The 11,120-nt window shown below is 36.7% G+C and overlaps 1 protein-coding gene and 2 non-coding genes across 3 annotated transcripts; 2 read left to right on the forward strand and 1 right to left on the reverse strand.

Annotated features, from left to right (window-relative positions):
* Positions 1-9: 9 nt before the first annotated feature.
* On the reverse strand, positions 10-3,332 carry LOC103967412 (ras-related protein Rab11D). Its single transcript, XM_009380669.3, has 3 exons — positions 3,178-3,332; positions 2,870-3,090; positions 10-695 (listed from the first exon to the last, which is right to left on the reverse strand). The coding sequence occupies exons 2-3, from the start codon at positions 3,088-3,090 to the stop codon at positions 260-262; spliced, it is 657 nt and encodes a 218-aa protein (XP_009378944.1). The 5' UTR covers positions 3,178-3,332; the 3' UTR covers positions 10-259.
* A 4,904-nt stretch (positions 3,333-8,236) lies between these two features.
* On the forward strand, positions 8,237-8,387 carry LOC125472721. Its single transcript, XR_007254644.1, has one exon. It is a non-coding gene; the product is annotated as a U4 spliceosomal RNA (small nuclear RNA).
* A 2,533-nt stretch (positions 8,388-10,920) lies between these two features.
* On the forward strand, positions 10,921-11,116 carry LOC125472717. Its single transcript, XR_007254640.1, has one exon. It is a non-coding gene; the product is annotated as a U2 spliceosomal RNA (small nuclear RNA).
* Positions 11,117-11,120: the final 4 nt, after the last annotated feature.

Here is an 11,120-nt window from a genome sequence, read left to right on the forward strand (position 1 = left end):
TTTTGCAAGTACACAAATGAAGCTAAAATACTATAACAAGCTACGAAATATGATCCGGCGGCCACAAGTGCGGGTATACAAGGAAACGAACCCACCCAACGTTCAATATACAGACCCTGGCCTGGCCTATTAGACAATTTAGCCAGCAATGTATCTGAAAAACTAGTTTTTTTTATTCTAAAGACAGATTCCGTTGATCATATACAGGTAGCGGGATAAAAGAAAAGCCCGAAAAAGAAAAGCACGAAAATTACCATTTCTAGTTTGAGCAGCATCCAATTCTCTTGAAAACAGAACCATCATCTTTGACATTTATGGTCTGTCCTTTAGACGGAACAGCAGAAGCGCTTCCACTGTTGCCTGCCTCGACTGCCCTCTTGCTTACCACCCGGTATATTTGAGTCAAGACTTGGGTAAATGCACTTTCTACGTTGGTTGCTTCCAACGCAGAAGTTTCCATGAAGTAAAGGGACTCTCTTTCGGCAAAAGATTTACCATCCTCTTTTGAGACAGCCACCAGATGGCGAAGGTCTGATTTGTTGCCGATGAGCATCACTACAATGTTGGGGTCAGTATGGTCCCTCAGTTCCTTCAACCACCTTGCTACATTCTCAAATGTGGCATGCCGAGTGACATCATACACTAGCAAAGCACCAACAGCCCCTCGGTAGTATGCGCTTGTAATGGCACGGTACCTATAACAGAAAGGAATTTAGTGGAAACTATGTAATTTAGAACTAAACAGCAATTTTACAACTTCAGACAACAACTTGCAATTGTAGCTAGATGGCCATTTCACCCCGCAATGGATGTAATTTTCACTTGAACATGACGCCCAATGCGAGGGAGATTCAGACCAAGGCAAAATATCTGCAATCAACACTTTTAACCAAATATGACTCCAACTATTTACAACTCTTTTTTTTTAGATCATATTAGAAAGCTCTATGGTCTAGCAACTGCTACAGTACCTCGTGGCAATCAGTGTAGCATATACTGAACAACGGAATAATACAAAAGACTCCAATCCTGGGCAGTTTCAACAACAGATTAGCCAGCTGATTTATCTTTCCCTCACTGGACCTTGTGAGCGAAATGCAGTTATATAGTGTTTTTTGCCAATTCATATCATGCTTTTCCTTGAGAAATAATATTCTCCAACTAGACTCAATAGAATTCAATCACTTGCATGCAGCTAACGCATCATAATGTTTATACACATGACATGAACATAATCGGTAACTTTCGCGTTTTCAACAAAACTATATGAAAGTCGAAAGCAGTTGCGAACGATACTTGGGTACAAAACTTCTTGTAACACGACAATTAACTCATACGTCAGAAGTCTGGTCATAACAAAAGCTAGAAACACAGTGAGTTCAAAACCAAATAGTTTTCGCAAAGCAAACATCAAAGTTACATTTCATAAGCCAAAGATTGTTTCCATGAAATTAGGCAAAAATAATTGGCCATCAACAGCAATGCACAGTTGCATTACAATTCAACAAAACTCAAAACTGAAAATTTTCAAATTCCTTTTCTTTTCCTCTGAGGATTGGTCTGTAGGCAATATTCTATCCAAATATAGTTCAGGCATGCCTCTTTTGTGGTGAGGCGATGGAATATATTGACCATTTTTCAAATAGTATTCTTTCGTTAGAGGTGTCAGGATGTGTTGACATGGCCTGCCCAAACACCCTAAACACAAACCTTTTTCTTGATTGGGTTCTACATATAGAGAACAAGCAACAACAAAAAGGAAATAACAATATTAATTTGTCAGAAAAACTGTTCGTGTGTAAGCGGCTCTTGGAACACCTATGTGCAATGATACTGAGGAACCAAAAGCCTAACCCTATTCAGGCCATTAGTAATGCTACTAATTGTCTCCCAACTTTGCCATAAGATACAACACCACACAATACAGGAAAAAACAAACACATCCCCTCCCACAAAGGGGATCAAATGGCAACCCCTGAAGGAGTACTTCATTAAAAACAATCTGGATTCTCCGGTTTAGAGAAGCAATCAAGCCATGTCTGGAGACCTAGACTAGAGAACTGTCCCAATCACAGAATGTCAAGCCTTGAAGGAGGGATTTCCAAGAAAAGTGAAATAAGGTTGGACGAAGATGCAAACAGAAAGCCAATCTAAAGTCCGAACTAGTATTTTGAAGGCACCACAAGAAAAACAATATGCTATGGCAGCTGGGAGTGGTCAAGAGAGGTATCCACTTCACATCATCTTCCACATGGATCACGCAGAACTTCAACATGTTATCAAAGACACAAATCTTGTGGCAGATGCAGTTGCTGACTCAGGGCTTACAACAAGTTTTTAAGTACTGTAAATAAAACCAGATTCTACTTGTAGGTGGTGGCCACTAAGACATACTATAGTGCTTTGCAGACAAGCACCATGTCAAATTATAGGCGCGTTTAGTATCAAGTTCTTCACTTCCATATAACAGAACTTCTTCCTCAACCAATTATATATAAAAGTATCAAAGTATGCTTTCCTCAAGAAAAAGAGGACTGCAATAATATGAGTATGCAAAACTTCGCAAAACTACAGGTAAAATTTCAAAATAAGTGCTTAAAAATTAGGGCGACAGAAAAAAACTCCATGACCCCAAGAAATTTCCCAAAACAGGGGAAAACCCCTTTGACAAAACTGAATTTTGGGTTTTTTACTGCACCTCAGATATCAATACTTGAAAGAATAACCCTCCTAACTATCGAGCATACAATTCAATCAAACTCAAACTAAGATATTATATATCAAATATTTCCAAGTAAGCAGCTAAATAATCAAAACCCAAAACAGAAAAACTAAAAATATAGAGAATACTGAGAGGAAACAATATCACCTTTCTTGGCCAGCAGTGTCCCAAATCTGAGCTTTGATGAGCTTGGAATCAACGGTCAAAGTCTTGGTGGCGAACTCGACGCCGATGGTAGACTTGGACTCCAAATTAAACTCGTTCCTGGTGAACCTGGAAAGCAGGTTCGACTTTCCCACCCCAGAATCCCCAATCAATACCAGCTTGAACAAGTAATCGTACTCATCGTCACCTTTGTACCCCGCCATCTATGATTTTATATCCAATATTCAAATATTCAAATATTCAAATCTCAATCAATCAATATATATATGTATATGTATGTATGTACATACTTCTTCTTGCTGAGAGAGAGGTGAAGAGCAAAGAGACAGCTTTTCTCCTGGTTTGGTCTAACAAGTGTGGAAGATAGGCATCATCGTAGGTGTGAACGCGGATGTGGTGGTCATTGAATTATTTTTTTTATATTTTTACTTTTAAGAAAGATAAAGATTTGGGTTTTTAATTTTGAAGAATTTTCACTTTGCTTGCTGCCAATCTAAGTCTACTTCTTTTTTCTTTAACAAAAGTTTTCAAATTTGAATTTTATAAATGGCGATTTCGAAAGCAAAATTAAATTCTAAGGTAAAACTAAAGTAAAGTAAAAGGTTTTTGGAAGGTTTTGAAATGGAAAAGGAAAGAAAGAAGAGGGACTGCTTTTCTTGTTGCCCGAAATCTAGCAAGAGAATAAAAAGCCCAAAGATGTGAAGGAGTCTCTAATAAAAACCCTAAACCCTAAACGTGACGGAACTCGTTTGATATCGTGTTATAATACAATTAGTTAAATTTTATTTTCAAGTGTCTAATTAATTGTGTCACTCATTACTACCGTATGATGGTATTCCTATTCACTTGAAATTAAGAGGTCTTAGGTTTGAATCTCGTGGATGATGAATTTGATATAAATTAGGTTGCTTATTGTATGACTTAGTCGAATTCTCCATCTCATTAGTACAAAAATATCGATATACTCAAAAAAAAAAAATCTAATTAATTATATTATTATATTTAGTATATTAAACTGTATTCTCGTAAAAGTAATTTTTTTTTTACCAAAAAGAGGTCTTCATCTCTTTCTCCCCAGCTTTCCACGTTCTGGAGAGAGTGACCATCCATATGACTAGCGAGTGTGACCTTAAAATTTGACAAAATAGAAATGAAAATTATTACTGATGCCATAATAGAGAGAAATAATGATATATTCTGCTTTTATGATTTCCAATCAGATAGAGTATCTTTGGGTTCAACGCATTCAAACACAATCAAATATTATTTTAAATTTGAATGTAAGTAATGATATGTTTCGTGCGTTATGATTTCTAACAAGAGAGAGGGTCTTTTTCGGATCTACATTGTAGGAATTCTAAGGATTTTCATATCCTAACTGGTCATCGTACATTGTGCGGTTAGTTTTAGTAAGATATTATTTGTGTTTAATTTTAAATAAAAAAATTCAAATTATTTATGATCGTACGATACACGATAAGTGGTTAAGATGTGGGGATCCCTTGGATCCTTACAAAGTGGATCCGGATAGGATCCAATTCCTAATTGGACAGGGTTTTTTGGATTTGAAAGAAAAGATACTTACATTCAAATTCAATCATCAATTCAAACTGAAATTAATTATCAACCAAGATTTCAATATTCAATTTTGGAAAAAACCGAAAATAAAAAATGAAGGGTTATCAAATGGCCTTGGTTATAGACTAGATCACGAAGGTTGAACGACTCTACAAACACGAAATGAGGTGTATATGAGGACGCACCTAAAACCACCGTCACTCTACTCTAACTTACAAACTATTAGTTACTTAGCATTATGGTCTAATGACATTTCTCTTCACTTATAAAACATTTATCTTCACTTGTAAGTGAGAGCTCTTAGGTTTGATTCTCACCAAAGTCAAATTTGAATCATATTATTACGAATTATTGTGAGGTTAAACTTTCAAGGGGCGTTTGTTTGCCCTCACTAAGTTGGACTAGACTGGACTGGACTAGCTATTAGTCCAATACTGTGTTTGTTCCATGCTGGGACTAATATTAATGAGACTAAAGGGGACTAGCATGGACAAAACCCTTCACTAAGAGGTCTTAGCAAGACCCCCCAATAACCATGGGACTAGCTAAGACTATCCTCTCTTTCTCGTCCTCGTCATGCTCAACGACCACTCTCGATAGACTCCTCGTCATCTCCGGTCACCTAGATCAATCATTAACTTTCCGACTCTCTTTCAGATCCATTTCACAACCAACTTTCATACAAAATATACCAAATTGAAGCTGGGAGTGACAAGATTACAATTTTACCTGAATTGAGGCCAAAATGTGGTCGAATGTGGTTGGAAAATGGCCTGGAAGTCTCGGCCTGTTTGGGCTTCTTCAAATCCATGACAGATTCGAGCATTCAAAGCTAAGATCTCGGTCCAGGGATGGTGATGAATTTTTTGGTGGTGCTAACTTCATCCAATTTAACGAGGAAATGGTAGGAAAAAATGAAGAAAAAGATAAGATCATAATAAAATATTAATAATTTATATATTAAATAATATAATATTATAATTTGTTATTATCCAGCTTCTTAGTCCAATACTGCACCAAACGCTTCACTAAGTTAGTCCAGTTTAGTCTAGTCTAAGCCAGTCCAGCTTAGTCCTTGAAGCTAATCCAGTCCAAGATAGTCCGGCGCAACAAACGCCCCCTCACTCCCTTAATGTAAATAATATCATTTGATAAAAAATAACTTACAAACCATTGACACAATCCTCTTGATTATGTTCTTATAAAAGATCCACTCGTAAACCAGCCCAATAAAATCCTGCTGGACCGGCCGACCAAGGCCCAAGGCTATGAACATATCTTTCTCACACAAAAAGCAACTACTTGCCCAACTGATGTGATATTTTGTAGCAACGTTTAACGAATGTTGCAGATCCATCGAGACGAAGAAAGTACAACGACGTTGCTGGATACTACAATCGTGCCACAAATGCAAGCCTAATTCTTTAAGGGGTAATTTGCTTAAGGTTGCAAAAAAAAAAAAAAAAAAAAAAAAAAATATCAACTGGTAGCTTTGCTTCGGCAGTCCACCATTCTGGCGGCAGGAAAGACTTACAAAAACACTTCAGCCTGCTCTTAGCCACTATCAAATTATTCACCACCTTCAAAAATCGAATTCAAAATGTGTCATTTGGAATATCGATCTTAGTTGAAGGAATGATTACGTATATGTAAAGAGCTAAGAAATGATTTTGGAGGAATAATTTTGCAAACCTTAGTTGGAGGAATGATTTTGCAACCTGCAGCACCTTCAAGCTGTTGGACGATTCTGGAGGTATTATTTGCAACTAAGGATAACTAAGATTGCCTCCATTAGGGTTTGCATTTTACATTAATTGATTGCTAGGATGTGTAAAGTCATGGCGTTGTAGAACAACGTTCACATGAATAACATACATAAAGATGTGGAACTAGGATTTTGTCAAGAGAACTTTAACTAAAAGCTTACAGTATTTTTCACTTTAACAAAAACCTATATTTTTACGTTAAAAAGCCAATTCTGGTACTATTCATTTTATCATTTGTTTTGTCCTTATCGTTAAAATTCAAAGTTTTCAAGTTTTGTTTATTAGTTTTCTTTTTTGTCAAATACTCAAAGGGAAGGTTGAGTAATGAAGAAATAATACGCTTGGCCTAGTTGTTTGGAGTAGGTAGTAAAGCATGAAAATTTCTTACAAAGTGGGTGCAAATAAATTTCTTACAAAGTGGGCGCAAATGCCCACAATAGGACTTGTATATGCCCCCAGGTGAATTTATACATTTTAGATAGAGATTGTCCGCAAGTCGTAAGAATGGTTGTTGGTAGGCAATAAGAATGAAGTTGTGGTAAGCAATCGGCCACTGACAATCAATAAGAATGGTTGTTGGTAGGCAACATCGTCTAAAACGATGTACTAAGGATAGGTCAGCAAGTCGTAAGCTTATTGAGTGGATAACCTGAATTGAAGTTTCAATGACGTTAAATTTAGAATTGTGATTTTCTTACAACAACTTTACAAACTAGGCATATCGGTGATTGAGATAGTAGTGAACTGAATTGACTTATATTAAAATTCAAGGTATTTCTCTTCACTTGGAAGTAAGAGGTCTTAGGTTCGAATCTCATGAATAGCGAATTCAATATCAAATTAAGCTGCCCATTGTATAGCTTTGCTGAACTCGCCCTTTCTTTAACATAAAAATATCGATATACTAAATTTTATATCGATGTACTATAAACAAATAATTCTAAGGGCAAAGAAGATCATAAAATTTTAAGCTAGGAATGGATTGTTCTAGGGAAAGGAATATCGTTAGGTTTTTGGACCCAAAGAGGTGCATTTGTTTGCCTTCACTAGCTTTCACTAGACTAGACTGGACTAAGTATTAGTCCAATTCCGTGTTTGTTAGGCGTTGAGACTAGTTTTAATGAGACTAGAAGGGACTCGCCCAGACTAAAGGTTTCTCTAGCCGGTCTTAGAGAGACCCCTAAATATTGAGCGGATTGCTAATCCGCTTCGCCCTTTCCTGCTTCGTCCCTCTTATCAACGACTGTAGACTTCCCCATCTCCCAGAAAACCCAAAAGAGTAAGTCTGCAATTACCCTCAGCCACCCACCTCCCAAACCAGCAGCCACCTTCAAAGCTAACAACCATCTATTTCTTCTCTCTTTATCAATGAAATCCGACGCATAACCCAAAAATAAAACCCATTGACATCCAAACACAAACACCAGAAGAGGAAGATGAAGAAAGTAACCTTCCTAATTAGTCCAGCCGTCTAAACCATCGTCCAATTTGTCCCGGAACACCCAGAAAAAACCCACCTAAGTGGCCCATTTCTCATCTGGGTTCAACCCCACCAAGAACCCATACCCCAATTTGACCAAAACCGAAATCTTTGAATTGATTTGTCGTGCCTTCTAGAATTTGTTAGAGGGAGATAGATATTCTAGACAAAAATGGTGAAACTGGGAGAAGTGAGGGAGAGAGTGGCGGAGGAAAATAGGTTTTGTGAGAGATGATTCTAGAAATAAAAAAAATATTGGCCGTAGATGATTTCATAAAATAATAAAATAAATAAAATTATAATTTATTAATTATCTTGCTTTTTAGTCCGACATTACACCAAACGCTTCACTAAGTTAGTCCAGCTTAGTCCCTGAAGCTAATCCAGTCCGAGATAGTCTGATGCAACAAACGATAGGTTGTGGAAAAGGCTTCGAGCAGCTGCTTCGTGTCCCACATCGATAGGCTATGGGATTGCCACATGGTGAAGAGCCTTTAATAGGACGCAAAAATAATCTGGAAAAGCATCTTTCCGCTTGGGGCAATGACGTAGCTAATGTGGTTCTAACCGAGGCGCGTCTATTGTTGGTTGAAAACTATTTCCAAATCCCCTCTTAGGCCTTGATTTAGTCTTGTGCTTTTGAGAGTTTCTTGAAGGCTCTCTTTTCAGAGTGAGCTCTACAGTATCTAGTTCTAAATTTTATTATATTCTTTTTAATAGGATTCTTTCTTGATTTTTTTGGTGAGAATTTTAGGAATTTGTAAATCGCATTTGTTTATCATATATTGTGCAGCTTAAAATGATTTTTGATCACACGATATACAATGAGTGGATAGTGTCACGTATTCTCCTCATATTTCATACAGTAAACTATAAAATATTTCCATAATTTATTTGAAAACAAAATAAAACTGTGCATGGTGTGGGCCACTGTTTTTGTCTAAGTGCTTATAGGGTTTCGTCATTGTGTGTTGGATTAATCAATTGCTAGTTGCTTTGAAATGAAATCTTTAAGATAAATCAATACAATTTAGGATGACTCAATGAAATGGCATCAATTCAAATCCTGGATTTTCGAATTGAGAGAGATCCGGAATTCTCACTATTTCTTAGATTCATGGACCCCCTCGTTACATGATTTCTTCTTCATATAGGTAGATATAGGATCTATGGAGCAATTACTTAGAAGTACATTTTGTGCAACAACCCTTCCTATCTGATAGAAAAGATGGCTAATCCTTGCATTAATCAAAGTTCTGGCTCTATAATAAGGGTGGTGGACCGGATGGAATGGCTCGACCGGATGGAATGGCTCATTAGGTTATGAATTTAGGATTTGTAATGTTAGGATTGGAAGGAATAGGTTGAGATATTTGGCAGCAAACACGTCAATTAGATTAGGATTAGAAGGGATAGGTTAACATACTTGTCTAGTGTTTGGTGTGAACAAATCAAAGAAAAGTCATCCAACATCAACGATCTCAACATATCCCAGCAAGCATGACATTCTACCGACAAGCATTATCTGCAATGAGATTGCAACTACAATCACGACCCAGTAAGATCAAGCATCAAACCATAACGATCGCGATCCACAACTAAAGTCAAGCATCAATCTGTGATGTTATTTAGGCGCATTCAAACAATGGTTAGGACTTATTGCCTGCACAACTAGATATGTGGCAGCTACAAATTTTTATGTCTAATGCTAAAAGTTAGGATGAATAACTTGTGTCTTTATGCCTTTTTTGGTAGAGGCCAGATTAAATAGGATAAGCGCAATTAAATTTAACATGAATTATGTTTGTTGTTTGGTAGAGTTAGTAGATCATGAGTTTAATATGGATCTCATAGCGAATAGAAAGAACTAAACCCCAAAAAGAAGGTCCCCCGTCCCTTCAACCCCCAACCATCTAGAATTTTTGAACTACAATCCATAAACAATACATCAAGTAAAAAATATAGTGATTCTTCAAACTAAATTTGCTTCACACCAAGAGACAAACCAATCTATCCAGCTGATAAGCGCACTCATTTGCTTGACAACTTTTATAACATCTAAAATGTACTTGCCGGTAGTACGAATTTGAAAGAGAAATATAACTTTATGTATGAAAATATGAATTTCACAATAATTGAAAGTAGTAAAATAAAAATAATTTTATTTTTAAATGACTATGCAAGACTTTCATTTTCCGACGTGGACAAACCAACTAGTTATCACCAGAACCAAAAGGACACCAACACAAACACAAACAGCAATTAAACCTATATATTCAAACGGTAATGGTTGGAAAACATGTACATATATGTATATAGTCCTCTTTAATTATTCAAGAAGAACAATTCCAAACCTATCGACATGAAGTTCAACAGTGACTAGTAACTAGTACTGATCGCAATTCTGCGGCAAAATCATTTGGAAATGTTTTAAAAATAACTGAAAATATTTTTGGTGAAAATATTTTTAGAACAAATTCTTAGAAAACATATAAGTAAATCCTGAAAAGGTACTTGAAGTGCTTCTTACGGGAACCACTTCAGTGTGTTTGAAACCCAAATTTTTTTTCTCTAAAAGCATTTTTAGTCATTTTAGAGGCACTTCCAAACAAGTTCCAAAAAACAAAAATGTTAGAATTGAAATTTTCGGATTTGGATCCTCTCCGAAGCAACTAGTCGGGATCCTACTGACCAGTGTTAGTGGACCGTTAGATTTTTTTCTAACGGCTACAAACAGATGACCCTCTAAAAGTTACAATAATTGTAGTCGTTGGATAAAAATTCAATTGTCCACTAACACTGGTCAGGATCTCCTGACCAGTTGTCTCGGAGAGGATCCAAATCCGAAATTTTCATCCAAGAGAAGAGAGCTCTGTGGTTTTGACAAGAAAACGTATTATTTTCCTTCAATTCTCATCCTTTCGAGTTTAAAAAGACTCTCAATTGGTTCAAACTTCAAACTTGAGCTGACAACTCCCTTTGATTTGAACACAGTTTCAAATCTTCCTCTTGTCCTCCAATTTGGTCTGTTATAATTCCACAAAGAATAAAATAATTGTAAAAGTAAGGGCAGTGGGCACCAAGACTAAAAACAACAACGACAAAGTGATAGGCATACTGCATACAGGTTTTATATCCCACATCCGCTGGTGGAAGAAGTACGTTAGTGAAGTGGCATATAAAAACACAAGCCAAACTTGAAGAAAAGCATACCTTTCTCGGCCTTTTGGCTAAGATCAAGTGTAGTATCTGTTCTTATCAGTTTAATATCTGATACGTGGACCAATGGTTCACATGATATTAAATTAATTTCTTTAGGGAGAGAGTTCACCACAATAGCTTGCTATTGGGGCTCTCAAGCGTTGCCCAAACGTTGCACTACAGCATGGGCCTGGCGCATCCCACCAAA

Source organism: the organism of the source record quoted next, unplaced genomic scaffold, assembly GCF_019419815.1.
Source record: "Pyrus x bretschneideri cultivar Hongxiangsu unplaced genomic scaffold, Pyrus_bretschneideri_v1 Contig71, whole genome shotgun sequence".
NCBI lineage: Eukaryota > Viridiplantae > Streptophyta > Magnoliopsida > Rosales > Rosaceae > Pyrus > Pyrus x bretschneideri.

Excerpts from the sequence above, each read along its gene's own strand:
- LOC103967412 (XM_009380669.3), bottom strand. The coding sequence starts at position 3,090 with ATGGCGGGGTACAAAGGTGACGATGAGTACGATTACTTGTTCAAGCTG. Across the intron at positions 696-2,869 it reads GACACTGCTGGCCAAGAAAG|GTACCGTGCCATTACAAGCG; the intron begins GTGATATTGTTT and ends TTTCTGTTATAG.